Here is a 21,083-nt window from a genome sequence, read left to right as displayed (position 1 = left end):
AAGTTTATCAGACCCTCATCTTTAACAGTTGTCTTCACTTTCTTGGCAACATCATTGGGTTTCTCATAACACTCAAGAGTGTCACAAATATGTCTACATGTTAACAAAATAAACATAAGCCCCTTTCAAAGCCCAACCAGGTCAGACTTATCCTGGTAGAGCATCCTGTCTCATATTAGTGAGAAAGGAACTGTTCCAGTGCTTGAATATGAATTGATGTTGAAGGTCCTGACACCATGTTACAAATTTTCAACTTTAAAATTTGTGATTTTCTGCCAGATTAGTGCTCAAATCCTCCAAAAGAGATCTTGTTGTTTGCATCTCACTGCATTAAAGTGTGCTTGCTTCAAAGTAATAGTTTTTGCAAAATAATCATTTTTTCAAATAAAATACAAGGAAATCCATATTAAACGTATTTCTTTTTTCTGTCACTATCCATCCCTACAATTATCTCATTACGCAAATAGCCTTAATTACACAATACCTCTGGTAAATGTTTAGTTTTCAAAAACATAATAGCTGTCAGGGTCCAAAGATGTTTGCGGTTTATCATTGGTGCTGCTCACATCTAGTACTGCTCACTGAAAGAGCCCATGTGTCCCTATCATTCTGTCTTTATAGCTGACATAGGTCCTATGTCAACCCTGTTGCTTTGTGCATCATTGCATTGACCCGGACTAGATTTACTCAGTTCCATAGAAATACCAATGCATACTTTGCCTTTTGCTCGTTTGTTTGAAAATGTTTCCCACATGTATTTAGAAATTGAATGACCATCACGTGTTCCATGTATAGTAAAAACAGCTTGTCTAGTGCCCTTTTCCTTTGCTTTCTGCTGTTTGTAGTCTAGAACGTATAATAGAGCGCAAACTATAAGTACCACAGTTATATGTAAAAACACGAATGGATAGAATATTTGCCCTACACGGATAAACTTGAGAGCTCCTATTTGCTCGGGCTAGGGTTCTTACTCTAAATCCAAATCTGGCTAAGTCACTGCCAATCCAGCCAGCCACTGGCCAGTGCCACAATGCTGAATCACTCACCAGAAGAAGCACTGGCAGTCCAGCGTCGGCTGATCCCAGCTTGCCCTAGACCAGCCAATGATAGTCTGAGGGAGAAGTCATGTGTGCCAATATCACCACTACCACTTTGTTGTGATAAAAGTGCCATTTATTAAATAAACGTATGCTTTCGTCCCACCTTAGTAATCAAACTGTTCTTTAATGCAGAATAATTGGTAACAACTCTTTAAGTCCAATGGTCTGAAGTGAATTCTGGGGAAAGCACCTCCTGAAATCAAGCATTGCCCTGCCAATTGACACTTTGACAATTTTGCATGCTTTGCGTGCTTGTACTCATAGTTGTTACCTACTAATCAGTTGATTCTTCTCTGGTGGAAGAATTCAATTTTGCTTTTTTCCTATCAAAAGAAATGCCATAGTCCTTACTTTGAGAAGGGAGTCCTCACCCAAGAGACAGGCATCGATCAGCCTCCCATCCCCGTTTGTTTTTAAGTTTTCCTTTATTGAAATTTTCCCTCCAGTCCTTTTCCTATTTTCATAACAGATTACCCTATCTAAAGCACATGTGCATTAACAAATATCTTGCTCACATCAGCATATGAACCTCATATAAACTGTGACAGGATTAGCTGACTCAGCTTCAATTCATCATGATCTGATGAACTCAGTAATCCAGTCAAGTTATAGATTATCTTTGTTTATGTTACTTTACTCCAAAGAGGTTCACATAAAAACTCAAAATTGTTTGCATATGGATAAAAACAAATTGTGATTTACAATTTTGTATGTATATTAAATTCAACCCATCACATTAAAAGATCAAACAATCATTAGGGAAATCCAAGGTGCAAAAAAAGCAGTTTCCAAGCTTGCAGCAACAAGAAGTAGTACCATAACAGTACCTAAAGTGTCTTTCATGCCATCAAAGCATAGATTAGGAGCAACATAGTAACAATAGCATAATACAAATGGCCTTAATACAACATTAAAACTCCTTTAAAAAGTTACAAATTCTCTGCCAAATCATTTCATTCAGAGGTACATAAATTGACTGTAATAATGCAGAGGTTGAAAGAATAGACAACTGCAAACATGTCAGCCTCTGCCATTTTCACCAGCACAGTAACAAAGCAGGGCAAATAAATGAAACATGGTTTAAGGCTTAAATACCATTTTTGTACAAGTTGCAAACCGCAGAAGTACCATACTATTTGGCTAAGAGGGGATTTTATGGTAACATATCTTGTCTCAGCAGTAACAAGAAGCACCGCTCTCCATGCGGCAGGTTCCAAGAAATATAAAACTGTGCTTTATTTATCACAAAGGAATCAATAGTCAGATGATAACCTCTCTTCGACATACAGGTCTTCCTGTCCATGTGAAAGCTCAGGTACCAAGAAACTTGTTTTAAGGTAACTTTTAATTGCTGCGGCGATAGAGACAAAAATGAAGGAATATCTAATTGCCGTAAATCTACTGCCACAGCGAAATTCCTATAGATTAATACATTTTCTTTTGGCCCATCTAGTATTTCTTTTCTTAACCCGAACTTAAGTGTGCTATGATCGCTCCTTGTAAGACTCACTGTCCAACGTACAACTCCTGAAAAGCCCTGCACAAAAGCACTTCTCAGCCCAAATTCAAACCTTAAAGCAACCACAGAAAAAGCTGGATTAACTGATGCCAAACTTCTAAGACTTGACCTTCTATTGTATTTAAGAGACCCCATTTTAAAACATCAATCAATTCTATGCCATATAATAGAGAGGCCGGAATTTTAGTGCAATAGGCCTTCTTTAAAGGTGGAAAAAGCCTTCTCCCAGTTGCCCTATAGAGGGATCCCAGACATTTAGCCTGAGAAATAGCTTTGCACATATTATTTTCTATATGGGCTTTTCACTAAATTGCCAACATACTATCTTCTCCAAAAAGGTATACTTCCCATTTTTGACCACCCAGATGCCATACGATATTGCCATACTTCAACTTTTTCTTCCCATGGACAAACATAAGTTTACTTTTAGATACATTGATCTTTAAATGACGAGCCCCTACAAAATTGTTGAAGAGCCTGCAGATGGCTATTTAAGCCTTTCGAAAGAGGCAAACCCCTATCACGACCCTGAAGAACTCTGCACCAAGTATCACTATGAAGGACCCGAGCTAAGTCTAAAAGGGTACCCGGCATATCCAAACTTAAAAGCTTACTCCACAGCAAAGGACAGTCTACTTTGTCAAATCCCATGGAAAAAGCAATAAAAGCCATATATACCATACCCCCTTCAACTTGGACATATTTTTTAATTATTAGCTGAAGGGCAGTCATATTGTCAATCATTCCATACTTGCTCCTAAACCCGGTTTGTTCCATTGGGATAATATTGTGATCTTCCGCCTAATCTGGGTCAGCAAGCATTAAGCAAAGACTTTACCCACCGCATCAAGAAGGGAAAACTGCTTATAGCTTTCCGGTAAATTACAGTCTCCCTTCCTAAAAGTGGGACTATGACACTCCTCTTCCAGGAGGGAGGGACTTCTTTCATTTCATAACAAGCTTTAAAAAATGGGTTTAAAATGTTACCCTAGAGGGAGCCATTTGAATTGATAACTTACATTTCCCTCTTTTATTAGTTCTTCTTTTTGGTGGAAAATGGCTTGGGATATCCACATAGCTTCTTCTTTTTCACTCTCCTGTGACTGCTCTAGGGCAAAATTAGATATTTTTCTGTTCAAATACCCAACCAACATTTTATAGTAGGGTCCCTCCTTATCAGACACTTTTCTAACATAAGAAAAGACCTTGTATAAGAGGGCATCAAAAAATAGACCCAGGGAAACGTAAATATTTATCAGTATTAGCGGGGGAGTTCTCTGCGGATTGCCATGATTATATAGAGTTACAACTAAGAAATAGTTACTTGGGTCTTCATAACATTCATAGCTTCACTCAGTTTTATTAGATAGCAAACAGGCCGCCTCTACCTTCGCATGTCACCGCCTTGAGGGTGTTGATTTACAATTTAAAGTGATATAACCATGGCAAACCATTTTCTCTACACACCAAGTCTCCTGGAACCACATCTGCTTCAAATGAACTTAATTTTACAATTTCTCCCTCCTATTCTTTATTCCTGTGGCATTCCAGGATATGATTTTTAAATCATTGCAAAATAAGTTGGGCATAACAGGTTACTACTCTGAGACACACTGGATAGAGTTCCAGGTAACCAATTCCATTTAGAGGGCTCATCTTTAGAAATTCGTTGAGTAAGGTGAGTGGAATATTCTCTAACAGATACTTGTCTGCCATATTTATCGAAATGGATTTTAATCCCCTTTACATCAGTCATTGACCACCCCCTAAAAGAGAGAGGAGAGTGAGGTCGAAATGTTTTGTCCGCTACGCACAATCCCGCCTCTTCTAGGATTGGAATAACATCAATTCCTTTGTTTGCTGGCCTTCAGACAAGCTTAATATCAAATTTGCCGTAAGTTTGGAATAAAAGATTACTATTGATTTAAAACCAACTTCAAAGGGTAAAAGGGAGACCAAATCAATATCATTACCTTGGATGAGCTTCAACTTCTCAGTCTCAGAAAAATATTAAAGGAATAAGGACCTATTTAAAATTATAACTGCATCAAATAAAGGGATAAAATCTTGCGTAATAGGTTTCCATTTTACATTATAAAGAGTTAGACCCCTCAAACACCCAGGGGCTTCCCTTTATACCAATATTTTGGAAGGGCACAGCCATTAGGTTAAACAGTGAAGGAATAAAAGGGTGCATCCCATGTTCATCTACTATAACTTCAACAGGCCCCTCAGCCATTACATTTAGGGGTCTACTATCGGGGATAATAACTTGATTAGACACTTGCGAGAGTCTAGTTGAGCCCTATGCGCTAAACAAAACATCCACATCCTCTCTAAAATGTAATCTCCTTCTTCTTTCCCCTTCGCTTCCCCCCCCTTTACCACTTTTATTGTGGAGCACTTAAGACACCATTGTTCACTTCCTGCTTAGGCTGGGGTTTAATGATTGGAAATACATATTGCTCGACACCCTGAGAGTTTCCTTGTTTCTTTGTATTAGAAGTAGCTTTAAAAATAAATGTTATAGCTTCTACTGGGCTCTCTGTGTGTAAGACCTTTTACTAAGCTTTTTACACTGTGGCTTTCTAGTCTGGGAACAAAAGTCAGTTTGACAATCAACCATCATCTGGTCACACACATTATTGTACCTCGAGACCTCTTCTCTTTCCACTGGAACACCGAGAACAGTATCCTTTTCTTTTTTATTGCTTACCAGCTCCCTTAATATTTTTTTTACTGTATCAAGGACACACTCAGAGCCACCCACACATTTTTTTAACAGCAGAATAGAGGATAGTAACCTTTCTAAGCACACTAAGGAAGCTGATACTTACCTCTTCATTAGGAGAATGACAAAGTTTAATACCACTTGCATCAAGAGAAGGGCTTGCAGATAAGTTGGATTACAAGGAAGAACTATTTGAAGGAGTACTACTAAAGAGTTTCAAACCCATAGGGCCCACCACAGAGGGGGTACATACGGACTCCACAATCTTGCTTTTATCCTGCAGCCAATATTTCCTACATAGGTCTATCTCCAAGTCAGGTAAAGTAAAATCGTCTTCCTGTACAGTTTCCCCTGTTGGAGAACAGTTTTTTTGGGAGCGATTGCATGGGAGGAATCAGGTTCTGTCCAACAAGTATATATAGGGGGACCTGAGGTGGTTGATTGGGGAGATACACCATCGAGGGTAACTTTGATAAATCCTCCAAACACTGTTTATTGTCCTTTGAAGTAAACAACTCTTCCCCCTTTTCACCAGAAACCCCAGGTCCAATGATATGCGATTTAGCATTTACATTTTGCTCCTCAATAGGTTCCATGTACGCATCAACTCTTCTTGTGGTGGTTTTTCCTTTTCCCACAAGCTGAAGATCTGGTTCATTCCTTTCAGCATCGTTACAGGAATATCTTTGTTCTGGGGCGGATTAGATTTGGTCTTTGAACAGGCCCTACCCTAAATTAAGTGGCCCGATCTCAGCTCTTAGGGCCCGATTACGATGAGGTTAGGAAAGCATTCCCACCTAGGGCGCAATTAGGATGCGGTTAGGAAGGCCTACTAACGGCATTTGCTCCTTCCAAATCGGATCGGGAATGTGTCTTCCCGACCGAGGGCCAGATTACGATGCGGTAGGAGCATAGGCTCCCATAGAAGTCAATGGGAGTGCAACCAAATCATTTCTGGAACTACCCGGATGCATCATAGTCGGTCGGTTGGATACTCCCGATCCAAGTCGGTCAGAAACCATTTCCAAACCGATTCAATCGGGAAGCTTTCCTAACCGCATCGTAATCGGGCCCTTAATCTTTTAGAACTTCACAAACTAAAGACTCCGCCTTTTTCTTAGCAATGTCTCCTTGAGATTTGATACTGGGATCCCCCAGGGGAAACTCAAGGCCGCTAGCCAAGCGAGTAAAAGTAATCTGCTAGAGGTTCACTGGAACAAAGTGTTTTTAGAGATACTTTCTTGGCTCCAGAACCAGTTTAAGATTTTAATTTATCCGTTGTCCCAGATGCTATTCTGGGCTGCATTTGGGTGAAAAGCGAGTGGGCATGCCAATGACCCACAAGCCGCTCCTCAATGTAGCCAGGCCACCTCGGCAGAGGCAGGCCTCTCCCCCTATGCCACAGCACCTAAAACTGGGCATTCAACTTATTGCAACCCTAATTTTTGGATACAATGTACGCCACGCTGACTTCGTCCCCCACTACCCATGCCTCTCGCCACTTGCCTTTCATTATTATTTTTCTTTCTCCACCAACTTGAGGTGAACCGGCTTCACCACCATACATCCAGGACATCCATTGGCATATATGGGAGTGAAGGGATCTTCAAAAGATGTCTTCAAGATTCCAGGAAAGAGTTAAAGGGCCAAATAGTAGTGGAGGGAGTCGACCTCCGTGGCCCAATGTACAGTTGCTGCTACAATGACCTCAGTGCCTCGAGGCCAAACAAAGCGTGCTGCAGCGTGACAGCCGGTGTTTAGAAATCTTGGGTGGCCTTCAAGTTCACTAGAAATGCGGCTCACCACCACCCCCCATGTAAAAGCGGACCACGGCTGCAACAGAGCCGGCGCCTGCAGCCAGACCTTTGGTGCGCTGATGTCAGCCGAGCTAAGTCCATCTGCCTGTCATAGACAGCAAAATAGGGCTGCAAATATAATTGTCAGCGATGCTCCTTCTACACGTCCCCCCGACTATAGGGGGTCACATTGCAAGGGGCACAAGCACACCAGTGCGCACCAGTGCGCACCAATGCTGGGCCCCATGCTCGGGCAACAACAAACAGATATCTCGGCTGGAGGTCGAAGACAGCGGTCTCCGGGGGTGAGCAATGAGCAGTAATCAGTGTCCAGAAGTAATCAAATTATATTTATTTCAGCTGTGAACTCTAAAAATAATTTTATATCTGTTCTCCTTTTCCCAAAAAAATGGCTATTATAAGTGTTTATGTATCTGCATGACTAGATTATTTTAACGCAAAAACAACAATTGATGGACAGAATGCAGAACAATGTCATACATTCACCCCAGTACAGAGATATGGGCTTAAATCCATCGTTCTTTTGCTCACCATGCAATTCCAGTTTGAACCCAGCCATATGCAAATCAGTCTTGACCCTGTGCCTCATGGGAACAGTCCAGCCCGAACTGCCAAGCCAGGTCCTCCCTGGACTGGAAACAAGCATCCTAGGACCGGTTTCAGGGTTTCACCCCTCTTCAGCCAGGATAGCTTGATTCCAGTGGCATGGAGAGCACGGGACCCACGTCTGGGCATACCTGTCCCACTCGGGTGACAAATGCAAAAACAACAACTGATAGACAGAATGCAGGACAATGTCATACATTCACCCCAGTAGAGAGATCTGGGCCTAAATCCATTGTTGTTTTGCTCACCATGCCATTCCAGTTTGAACCCAGCCATATGCAAATCAATCTTGACCCTGTACCTCATGGGAACAGTCCAGCCCAAACTGCCAAGCCAGGTCCTACCTGGACTGGAAACAAGCATCCTAGGACCGGTTTCAGGGTTTCACTCCTCTTCAGCCAGGATAGCTTGATTCCAGTGGCATGGAGAGCACGGGACCCACGTCTGGGCATACCCGTCCCACTCGGGGTGACAAATGCAAAAACAACAATTGATGGACAGAATGCAGAACAATGTCATACATTCACCCCAGTACAGAGATCTGGGCCTAAATCCATCGTTTTTTGCTCACCATGCCATTCCAGTTTGAACCCAGCCATTTGCAAATCAGTCTTGACCCTGTGCCTCATTGGAACAGTCCAGCCTGAACTGCCAAGCCAGGTCCTCCCTGGACTATAAACAAGCATCCTAGGACCGGTTTCAGGGCTTCACCCCTCTTCAGCCAGGATAGCTTGATTCCAGTGGAATGGAGAGCACGGGACCCACATCTGGGCATACCCGTCCCACTCGGGGTGACAAATGCAAAAACAACAATTGTTGGACAGAATGCAGAACAATGTCATACATTCACCCCAGTACATAGATCTGGGCCTAAATCCATCGTTTTTTTGCTCACCATGCCATTCCAGTTTGAACCCAGCCATATGCAAATCAGTCTTGACCCTGTGCCTCATGGGAACAGTCCAGCCCGAACTTGCCACTCAGATCCCTGACCAGGAAAGTGTTTCTGGTTGTAAAATAAGCAGAAAATAGCTCTTGGCACTAAGCAGGCAAAAAGCTATGAATTATGGACAGTAGCGGCTCCTCGAGGGAGTGCTGCGGGGCAGTGGGGAGGGGCAGGGTGGGGGTAGTAAACCCAGCATACGTATGACCGGAGTTGAGTAAATAAATGAATAAATAATACGAATTACATTACACACTGCATCGCTGATTTGGCATTGCAGCACTCGCAATGTAATTAATTTTATTTATTTATTTATTTACTCAACTCCGGTCGGCCATATGCCGGAGTTTACTACCCCCCACTCTGCCCCTCCCACGCCCCGCTGTACCGCCCCGCAGCACTTCCTCGAGGAGCCGCTACTGTCCATAATTCATAGCTTTTTGCATGCTTAGTGCCAAGAGCTATTTTGCTATGGCATCAACATTATTTTGACCAGTCACATTAGTTCTCTGTGTTTAAATGTTATGAGAAATTAATATTTAAAATGTTGTCTACTGCACACAATAGTTACTCAGTCAGCATCTTTAGAGCTTACATGATTGCCTGTTTTAGATAAATCTGCATTCTGGGATTGACAAGCATGTAACTGATTAAAGGAATATTGATATTATTCTGATGTTTAGCACCATGGTTCTATCTCAGAGAATTGCGAGTGTGGATATTTTCTATCTCTGCCCAACAGTTCCATTCACTTTAGCATCAATATTATAAAATCCATTTCTTGCCCTGTTAGTCAATTGATATGTAAAAGGCTGGTAGTGAAAGCTCACAAACAATGATTAATCTGGCATTATTGAGTTTAATACCGATCTTTTAGGATCCACCTTAGATTAAAATGGTTGCTGAAGTTAAAATGAATTAGTAAGGTGCGAAAAATGCTCCTAATTGGTTTCTAATACATATTTTGTTCCGATTAGTGAGATGGTTTAATGGTCCTATGGAAATGTTTAAATGGAACACAAAGAAGGTGTTTAAGTGAGTATTTGTACCTTGTTGCAGGAAGCGCTGTCTGACATCCTCCATGAAAAACTAAAGCTCTCTACTGGACAAAGAATTGTTCGTTTTCTTATTCACCTACTTGCTTGGGTTCTTTCAATGGGGACTGCTGTAGGCTGCTGTGCTGCCATCTACTACCTCTCAAAAGATGAAGTATTGAAGTCTCAGGTAATGGCCAAGAACTTTATACTATGCATGGGAAAAGTAGTTAAAATAAAAAAAATCTCAGCTGTAAACAAAGCAGGCATTTGCTAAACGAAGAAGAATGATATTGAATTATTTCTGCTGAATGGTAGTGCGCTTTGATTACTTCAGTGTGTGATTTTCTTCAGCAAAGGTATACGTTCCATATATGGTTATGGGTAAATGTTAGAAATGGGATCTCTGGTTGGCTAAGGTTTGCGCCAAAGCCAGGCAGAGACCACCACTCTATTCAGGACAAGGAAGTTACACGCCAAAGATAAACCCTGCTCACCCCCTTGGTAGCTTGGCACGAGCAGTCAGGCTTATCCCGGAGGCAATGTGTAAAGCGTTTGCGCGCGCACACAGCAACAACACCACAGGCACACCGCAAAAGGAACTCCACACAAAGTTATATATAAAAATAGCCTTTGTATTATAGTAAACACATTAGATGTTAATCACACAATTTACACTGTGCCAACTGGCACTGGGCAGTATCTACAGGGGATTATATACACCTGACAGGGTCAATTGGGCCACTGTCAGAACAATCACAGATCACCAATTGTAAATGTAGCACAAATAATAAATGTAGAGCACAACCAGTAACTACTGGTAAAAGTTAGGAACACACTATACAATAATAATCACATTAGGCCTAGAACACAGTATGCAGTCACCGTAGGCATAAACACCTGAGATCTGAAAACCCTTAGCATAACGCATTACGCACTTAGCATCACAAGCATAAATACATTAGGCAATACCTGAAAGCATGAGCACCAGTCGATATAGGACATATAATCAATGTGGAACGCTACCAGTGATTACTGGCAAACACTGGACTCAGTAGTAGAACCTGCAACATAAAACATATTATGCCATCAGCATCACATCAGGCGCAAACCACCTTATGCGCCAACATAGAACTCTGCGCCCTATGTCCAGTAAAGTCAGGGCTGGCTGTGCATACAGCAAAAGAAGAGTGTGTGAAACTGGCCTAAATGTGGCAGCTGCCCACTAATTCCTGGGCAGCTGTAAAATCCAAAGGATGGGCACGGGCACTTCGGTGCCCTCCGGAATCCACACCGGGGCTCTCTAAACAATTATGCGCCACGTGGCAGCTGTCTGCGCTCCTGCAGGGCAGCTGGACTCAGCACCACCAAGCACTGGCACTCTCTGTGCCTCTGGCGCCACAAATAATGCCCCACCAGCAACGGAGACGGGCACTGGGCACATGGGAGTCCCACTCTGGGACTAAAACTCGCTATGCCCAAAAATTTTGCAGTTGCCTACTGTCACTCAGGGCAACTGTAGGGTGGTCTTGCCAATACGGTAAACAACACGGGCTCTCCTTCGAGATCAGAAACTTGAGGAGGCCCAACGTTGCAGCGGCCCGCTACTGCGGCGCCGCTGTGAGCCAAATGAGTAACAGGAACAACTGTGTCTGGGGGCCCCACTCAAGGGGCCCTCCTGGTGCCAATCACGGTGCTGGCCAGGCTCAGAGGCAGCCCCCCTCCCCACTCACCGGGAGTACTGCAAGACTCCGACGCCTCCTTCTCCGGCACCGGTCACAGGTCTCCGCTCTTCGTTGCGGACTGCGCGGGCTGGTATGCGGTGGGGACAGGCACCGACAATGTGCCTCGGGCCCCCTCCGCCTCACTTCTCAGATTGCTGTGGCCCTTGCGGGGCTCTCCCTCACACTGGGGAGCTCCACGTCCACTACCGGCCGTAACTCCGCCCACAACCAGGCAAAGCCGCTTTACTTCTGGGTCGCGCTGGCAGCGGCCCGGCAACGTCTCCTTGATGCGGCACCCGTAGAAGCCCACGAGCAGTGGGTTGGGCACCTACTGCATATTAGGCATAAATGCGGGGTGGGCACCCGCCGATAATTCAAAATAATCACCAAAGGCTGCCGAAACGCGGCTAATTAACCGGAGCAGGGCGGGGGTGCAAGCCCTCAAGTTGCAGCTTCGCACTGAGGCCACCAGTGCTCTGGCAAATAAAAGTGAAGAGCACTCAGGGATAGGAAGATATAGTGCTCCTTCAGAATGAGAAATAAAGCGCTCCCAGGCGCTGCAGCCCCAAAGTCCAGGGAAAGTCCTTCAGAATGGAGGGGGGCAAAGGCTGGGCCCAGGCAGGCCAGCTCACAGGGCCCTCCAGCAGGTAGGCAGTCCCTTGTGGCAGTTCCTCCTGGAGCCCGGCAGCAGCAGGCCCCCCTCAAGTCAGGAGCAACAGAGAACATTTTCATGGAGTCACAGCCCCTTCTTTGATACACACTTTTCCTTTGTTCACCCAGCACGGGGCTGGGGGAGAACCAGATGCAACTGGGTTGGGGGAGCTTTGGAGCACTTTGTTGTGCTCAGCTCCTCTCTCTTTTGTCAGGTGGGGGCTAGGTGCTCAGATGCACCACAGGGGGCGGAGCCAGCATTGTGGAGGGAATGCACAGCCCTATTCAGGTCCCAGGTGCAACTCCTACCTCCCATCTAGATGCAGATCTTTCTATTCACCACTGGGCTGACTCACCCTGGCTTCTGGAATTCCCCACACCATCCAGCGCCTGTCAATCAAAAAGCCAGACATGCACTCCACATCAGGCAGGCAGACAAACAGCACACAGAAATGCCAACTTCTAAAAGTGGCACTTTCCATCAGTCACAATAAATCTGCGCACACCATTGCGCAGCATTTATTCTCACGAGTTCGCACATACTAGTCTTGACGCCACATTCCTCTCACACCAGGAATTACCATGGACACACATATCCCCCACGCATTCCTATGGGAGGGCAGGCCAGTCTCACTAAATGTAACACAGAGCACACGCACTTTACACTGGGACACAGTGCGAAAGTGCCTAGAGGCCTAAAGCCACTAACACTAACACTACATAGGGAAAAAGGCTATGATAAATGGAAAACGTTTAGGGGGTGAACCTGCCAGAAGGGCCAAGTCCAACAGTAAGGTCTTGCTGAATTGAAGTTGACATGTGGCAGAGTAAACCAGATTGAACAATGTACCAATAAGTTACACAGTGAGTATCCAGTAAGTCACCATCGTTTTAATGAATTGGATGGTGGAGATACTCCCAAAGGACTAGCATCAAGACTAGAAAGTCACTACAACCTTCCCATGCCAGAAAAAAAGGGCATTCTGAAACATATGTAGGCAGGTTGGAAAATAATATAGAGTTTCCCTTAAGGTAGGGGCGTGTCTCAAAAACAATATGCACTGTGCAGTAGTCAGTGCCTTGAACATGATTCACTGATTGACAGGAAGCTTGTAGACAGTGGCAAAAGCTGGTCAGATATACTTGTCTCTAAGTGCCCTCAGCAAAGAGCAGGCAAAAATATCCATCAATCAGCATACTTTCTTTGCAGTGCTAGATCAGATTTTCCCACAGGTTGTCAGGTTTCCCCAATAAAATCCTCAGGATTGTGCTGATGCTCGATGGGGTCCACCTCTTGACTGCCCCAAGTCCGGAATAATATACACACGGACTTGTGAGATAGTCATGCGAGGGAAGGAAAGGGTAGAAACAGCAGGGAGGGAGATCTGAGGATGACACAATAAGAACACTGTAAGTATACTGTCCCTCACTACTTAACACATACAGTTTCTATAGTACTAATCATTGAAGCAGAAGTACTGACTGTATCACACTACCTGTAAAGGAAAGAAGGAGCTGTATCAGGAGAGAGAAGAGGGTGTATTGCAGATTCCCAACACGAATACTATTATGAAGAGAAAACAATCAAGGTGAGTTATGTATGCAGAAATAACATGCTTACCAAATAAAAGAGGTATAAAACACATTCCCACTTACCCATCTAGGTGTTGAAAAGCCTGGGGTGCAAAGGCAGTTTTCTTCCTGGACACCCTCTACTAAACTCTCCTACAATCAGATAAATGAAAAAGACTGTGTAATAGAAAAGACCAAAGCGCAATCTCTTTCTTGCGCTTATACTAATATAATGAGACTTTGCTTGTATTCCTGTTCCATGACATAGGAGAAAGGGATGATTCATATGATATGCATTACGTACATATACACAGTCAAATGATAGCCTGGTTAGGACTCAGCATTCCACACTTAGTAGCATCGCACGATGATTACTGGTCTGCAGTGCAAGGTAAAATACACAAATCCTCCGAAACCTGATGTGCTGCTCATTACATGAACAACAAGCGTATCCGGAAGGCTTGTGGAAATGTGGATTTTCCTGATCAGTTATGTCCCCTATCTTGGACCCCAACGGTTCTATATGCATGTTACAAGTACATGTATGTTCCCTCCAGTTCCAGTTTCTAAGACGCAAACATATGTGTGTCTACCGTCAACATGTTCTCTGTCAGATCCGCCATCAATGGGCTGGATATTCGATTCCTAAGTATGAAAGGCCACCGACTTTATATGGCTAAGTTACTCCATTTTTACAGTTCAGGCGAGTAGGCCCGATTCTGTCCTCAAAGCCTTTCCCTGCTCTCTGTCTCTGACAGCTTCAGCTTGAGCTCGCATCTGTATCCATGAACTTTGTCCTACTCCCTGTGCAGCTAACGGTGCCTGCCTCGGCTAGTTTTCGCCTGTCTGCCAAGAAGTTGTATTTCACCTTCGAATTATCTCTTTTGCTCTTCAGCCGATGCATTCCTGTCCAGTGATTTAGGTAAACATTTCCTTTAGCTCACAAGCAAAGGACTCAGCCTTTCCGTCCTCCTGCAAGTGATTCATAGCCCTGTTGCCATGGAAAGTTTTCTGCCCCTCGCATCTCATATAGACACTTAGACGCTTGTACACGCACACAGTCAGTATAGAATAGATTCTGTCCGAGAGTCTCTTCCTTGTGGATAACATAGTTCTTTAAACATAGGATGTTAGATATGATTTGGGATTAGGATGACTTGACCCCAGACTTCTCGTCTCCACTTGTAGAGCTAAATGTCAAGTCCCCTTCACCCCCTAGTTGCACGTCAATTACACGTCATGCTGCCGCGCGCGCATCTATGCCAAGTATTATCTTATAGATCCACCTATGTCTGATAATTCTAACCAATCATGTTTCTTTTATTCCTTATTACGCCTAGTTTCGATTATGTCACTGTCACGTCATTTTTCTTATCAAATGTTACGCCTTCTACATTCGTTTCATTGTAATGTACTTATTATAAAAATACATGTCTGTTAATAAATTATTGTACTTCACTTCCTGAACCTTCGTGGTGACGGAACCTGAGGGCCGCGACTCGAGTCGGCCATTTTGAATGGAATAAAGCCCATTAGAAACCTCTTATACCACGGTTTCTGCCTCTTGTTATTTTGAGCTATTTACTTTAATTTAAGATTCCGCATGAAATTCAGTCCGGTAATATTTATTTTATTTACCACATAATGGCGCCCGAACAGGGACACTTTCTCATCTCACGCGCCGGCGGTGCGTTGCAGGCCCGGTCTCCTGCCACAGCTGGACGGACCATAAACGCGTACCAGCAGGATTTCCTGTAAGCTCCCTCCGGTCAAGCGGGGGCGACTGAGGCTGCGATCAACCCAGACGAGGCGGTGAGAAGTGCGAAGTATCCCGACCAGAGCCTAGCTGAGAGAGCAAGATCCGAGGTATACAGAGGCCCACCAGGTTTTCCGAAATTCCGACGTCCAGAGGGTCCGATGTCCGCAGTTATCGAGTCCTGTCCATTCTCTGAGGCCTTCCGTTTCAAGGAGCTACTCGGTGAGTACCATCGCCGGGGAGGCGTGTTGACGCGCACATAGGTTGTGCCGGTCAAGACGGATTTGGGTACACAAATCCGGTCTGCACTGTTTAGCAGTGTATATGTACTGTTTAGCAGTATATCAAGTATTCCGAAGTATTCAGTTATTGTCAAGAATTCAGCGTGGTGATTAGTTAGGCAGACTGTCATCATTGTCGATCATTGTTATAATGTTTAATGTTTAATGTTTAAAGTATTCAGAAAATGTCTTGCATATTGTGGTATGAATGACTGTTCATTGTTCACTGTTCATTATTGTGTTTCTCGTATTAAGTAAGTTCAAGAGTAAGTATCAGATCAGTTGTCAATATGCCGCTCTTCTCGAAGTTAAGACAGATTACTACCAGAAAAGGGGTGCTTGAAGAAGCAGTTCCTATTCCTCCTAGAGACACTCCAGGACATTTCATGTACCATAAACATGGCTTAGATGCCATATTGTTTCTTGATCTATGGGTAGATTATACCAAAGGATTACCGGAAAGTCAAAGGTGGCCCATAGCGGGAACCTGGGATGCAGAGTGCATCATGAAAGTGGAGGAAGAGTTATGGAAAAGAAAGGTCAGACAGTCACAGAAAGACGCCGTTGAGTTATGGCGTAAAGAATCTCACAGACGAACAGAAAAAGCACGTAGACAAGAAGAGAGGAGTAAAGAAAGTTCAAATAAAGTTCAAGAAAATCTATTAATTGAGGAAGGTATCCGAGTGAAATCAGAACAAGTAAATAGACAAAGAAATGCTCTTATGAATGGTATGTATCCCCTTCTAGCCGAAGGACTACCTAAGGCTGTTACGGAGGTGCCAAAAGACTTGCCACCCCCGTTATTTCCAATTAAGGTACATCCAAAGGGGCATCCCAGAACCGCAGAAGATGTTTTCCTTTCCTCATATCTAGACGATGCAGCCCCCGAGTATGCTAACGCCACACCACATAGACCGTCTGGCGGAGGGGTTCAACGTCAGGATCAGGTATCTGTCCCCGTGCAACAGCAAGTCCCGATACAAGCATCGGCAAGCACATCTGTTTCCGCATCTGTTTCCGCAGTCGACTCTACAGGGGTATCGACACCCATAGTTGCTGTATCACGTTCGACGAACCCTTTCACACCCGACGCCCCAGATGGGGCCACGGGAGGTGCTAGCAGTATTTTTACACCACCTAGAATAAATAAACTTGTTTTTCAAGAGTCAGCACATTCACGTACACCTAAGTTCGTAAATGAACGTACGCTTAAGGAACTTCTTGTAAATTGTAGATATGACCCGGTGGTTGGTAAAGAGGACGAAATGGTCCTGGCATCATTACGTATCAGACGAGCCGCAGAGTATTTAGCAAGGTTACCAGGGATGGCTACGCATCTAGATAACATATATCATTTTGTTCAAACAGGACGAGATCCAGGATGTATTAACAGAGCTATGGAATTCCAGAAAGTAGAGATACAAGGGGAACTGTTACGTTTCCTCATAAACTGTGTGATCAGAAATCAAGATCGTCCGGGGGTAGACCGGAATGCAATGCTTATTCTTACAAGATGGAGTCAGAATATATCAGAAGGGAGACACGATAAGCAAAATTGTATAATAGCCATGTGCCGAAAAATACGTAAAGAAATAGAGCGTATTCATGAAGAGAGATTGGGAACAGACGAGTTTGAGCAAGATGAAGTGTCCGAATCAGGGGACTCTGCAAGACAGTCAGAGACCATAGCCTATGTAGGCAGAGGAAGATCTTGTGAAAATACTAGATGTTTTTCTGATCCAATACACTCTGTATGTCCAAATAATAGCAGAACGTATCCGACGCCTGTAATAAATCTGAAATCTCCTGAACATTCGTTTCAAGCCGCAGATAAAATACTACGAGAACGAAGGGGCTATCACCTCCTCGATTCCATGGATGAGCAAGAATTAGCCAGATCAGCCGTTCACTGGATTGTTAGTCCTGAAAAATACGGTGATGAGACCGTAGCACACACGTTTCTCAACCTCAGTACAGATGAACAACGTTTAGCTGGAATCTATATGATTCAGCAACTCCTCATATTATATAAGAGCCAACATGCTGACCCTGGTCCTTTACCTGATATATTAACGGAACTACTTACGTACAGATGGAGAGGTTCTAGTAACAAGCTAATTAAAGAGATATTAGTGTCACGTAAGCAGTACGTCCTTTTTGTAAATCCAGATTCTCTCTCCCTGCCCCCCAGAGAAAGAGCACCGTACTACATGGATAGACAAAATCCTCTACGAGAAGTGCACCCAATAAAAGGCGAAGACAATGAGTTTCACCGTGTATTTGTTTACACACCCATATCAAAAATGGAATTATTAGAAATGAAAAAAGTAGTACCTAGTCATGACAAAGACCCAGCGGGTTTCCACCGAGAAATTAAAGACATGTTACTGATGGGAGAGTACACCTTTCCTGATATTATGACGATTTTAAAAGTGCTTTTGCCTGCTGGCATATATGAAAAACTGAAAGAAAAAGAGTGGGAAGTGGGAGACCAAAAGATAGACTGGACAGCATTAGCAGAGGAAGAAAGGGGCCGAGCCGCAGGTTCAGGGCTCGGGGATAAAGTTAAACTATTACCAGGTTTACTAGTACAAGTACTGCCACGTTTATTAACTACAAAAAAGGAAGATTGGGGTGCAATCACAGCCTGTAAACAAAAGCAAGATGAAGACACAAGTGATTATTATGCCCGATTTGAAAAATGTTTTGGTATAAACAGTGGTATAAAAGCAAGCAGTGACTCATATCCACATTTGTTTGTGACAAAATTGGTAGAAAATGCATTGCCTCCAGTGAAGAATAGAATATTGAAATTCGAGAGTACCTGGCAAAGTAACACTCCGTCGCAAATGCTACAAATGTTACAGTATCATCACAATAGAATTAGGGATGAACAAGAACACGAGCATAGACGCATGAAGGATACAAAAATGAAAATGCTAGTTTCTCAGACAGTACCAGCAGATGGTCACAAAAAGGGTGTGACACATTCTGGTGATTCTGCAGTTCCTGTAAAGGGAACCTGCAATTACTGTAAACAACTAGGCCATTATGTACATGATTGTCAAGTCCTGAAACGAAATATAGCTACAGGTATTGCAAAAGAGAGACCACGATTAGTTAGACAAGATCAGAATGAAAAAGGAGCTATGCAGCATGGACAGTCCGTGCCAGTTCAGCAACAGTCTATGCCAGCCTCACAGCAACCCATACAGTTTGTGCCAGCTGCACCACCGTTGCCTACTACTGCCACACAAACCACAACACAACAAATGTATCAGACTGCACAGTATGAATACCCTGAGTATCAGCGTTACGCATGAACCAGCCTAGAGAGGGAAGTTGACTTACCGCTTATCGAGATTCCGGTAGATCAAGAAGGACCTTATGTACATAGTGAATTATTAGGTCAAGATAGAAAATTCTTACTCGATACAGGGGCAAGTCGAACAACCATAAAACGTAGTGAAGTTCCAGGGGCACCCCTCTCAGGCTCTCAAAATGTTTCCCTTGGTTTTTCAGGAAAACCTATTGTTAATGAAGTATCACAGCCTCTACCACTTACGATAGGACCTTTGACACGAATTACAGATTTATTGCTTACTAAATCATGCCCAGAAAATTTGTTAGGAATTAAAACTCTGAAAGCACTAGGAGCCATAATATGTTGTTCTCCGGAAGGAGTAAGGTTGTTTTTGCGTGATTTTAAAGGTCACTATGTATCTAGAGACATGGATCCCCGACTACAGATTTTACCAGTACATCTATGGGCACAAGGCCCTACGGATGTTGGCTGCATGAACATTACACCCTATCGAGTTACATTGAAAGCAGGAGTGGTACTACCACGAATGCGACAATACAAGTTACCGCATGATGCTGTAGTGGCTTTGTTGAAAATCATTGATGAACTAATTGCCCAGGGAGTAGTTGTAGAAACAGACTCCAATGTATGTAATTCACCGATAATTCCGATTCTTAAACGAACTGATCCTACTGCTCCGCCAGTATACCGATTGGTTATTGATTTGCGTGAACTAAACAAGTGTATTGTACCACAATTCCCTGTGGTCCCTGATATATCATCATTGTTGACAGCAATTGATTCCGAAGCAACATTCTTTACTGTAATTGATCTCAAGAATGCCTTTTTCAGCGTCCCAATAGATCCGGAAAGCCAATACTTGTTCGGATTCAGTTTAAATGGGCGCAGCTTTAAATTCTCACGCGCTCCCCAAGGATTTACAGAAAGCCCCAGCATCTACAGCCAAGCACTGAAACGAGAACTTGACAGTATCCACATGCCAGTCAATACTGCACTGCTTCAATATGTCGATGATCTGCTGATCACCGCGAGAAGCGAGCCAGAATGTGAAAAAGCTTCTCTGACAGTTTTACATTTCCTAGCCGACAAGGGGCACAAGGTGTCCCCTTCTAAGCTGCAATTCTGTGTTCAGCGAGTTATTTATCTTGGTCACTCGCTGTCCAAGGAGGGAAGGCAGCTTACACCAGATCGCATCCAGTTAATTGCTAACATGTCAATACCCCAGACACAAAAGGAGGTGCGGGCTTTCATAGGCCTCACTTCATATTGTAGGCAGTGGATCCCTCAGTACGCATTTCTAGCAAAACCACTCATTCAGTTAACCACACAGGAGGCAGCCACATCGACTGTTCTCCCTTGGACTCAGGAACATACACAAGCTTTTGAAAGCTTAAAGGAAGCTTTATGTCAAGCACCTGTTTTAGCAACACCATGTTATAGCAAACCTTTTACACTCTTTGTTACAGAACGCGAAGGTACTGCCTTGTCAGTACTCACTCAGGATCAAGCAGGATCACGCAAGCCATGTGCTTATTTTTCCAGTACATTAGATCCCGTAGCTCAGGCTTTGCCTGCGTGCCTGAAATCAGTGGCAGCGACAGCTTTAGCAATCAGACAAAGCGATGCCATAGTATTAGGACACCCATTGACAGTTCAAGTACCACATGCAGTAGAGGTTCTTGTGAACCGAACACAAACGCAACACTTGACCATAGCAAGACTTACCGGTTATGAACTGACATTGTTTCAACCACACATAGAGATCCGACGGTGTAATACATTGAATCCTGCTACACTATTACCTGTAATTGGAACAGACCCACTAGCTCATGATTGTGTTGAAATCATTGAAATAAAGACGAAACCTAGACAAGACTTGACAGACGTTCCATTGTTAGATCCAGACCTGACGTTGTATGTAGACGGATCATGCATGAGAGCAAGTACAGGAGATTTAGTGGCCGCGTATGCAGTCACAACAGACACTGAAGTTATTGAGACACATTGTATAGATATTCTGTCAG

At 43.7% G+C, this 21,083-nt stretch overlaps 1 protein-coding gene across 1 annotated transcript in view; it reads left to right on the top strand.

Annotated features, from left to right (window-relative positions):
- TMC5 (transmembrane channel like 5) overlaps positions 1-21,083 on the top strand; it is a 524,224-nt gene that overhangs the window by 273,785 nt on the left and 229,356 nt on the right. Inside the window, exon 11 of the mRNA XM_085628842.1 lies at positions 9,776-9,940. Coding sequence (XP_085484968.1) covers positions 9,776-9,940 — 165 coding nt within the window. The remainder of the gene's footprint in view (positions 1-9,775; positions 9,941-21,083) is intronic.

This window comes from Triturus cristatus, chromosome 10 (genome assembly GCF_964204655.1).
Source record: "Triturus cristatus chromosome 10, aTriCri1.1, whole genome shotgun sequence".
Classification (NCBI taxonomy): domain Eukaryota; kingdom Metazoa; phylum Chordata; class Amphibia; order Caudata; family Salamandridae; genus Triturus; species Triturus cristatus.
This window is presented reverse-complemented; position numbering and strand designations above follow the sequence as displayed.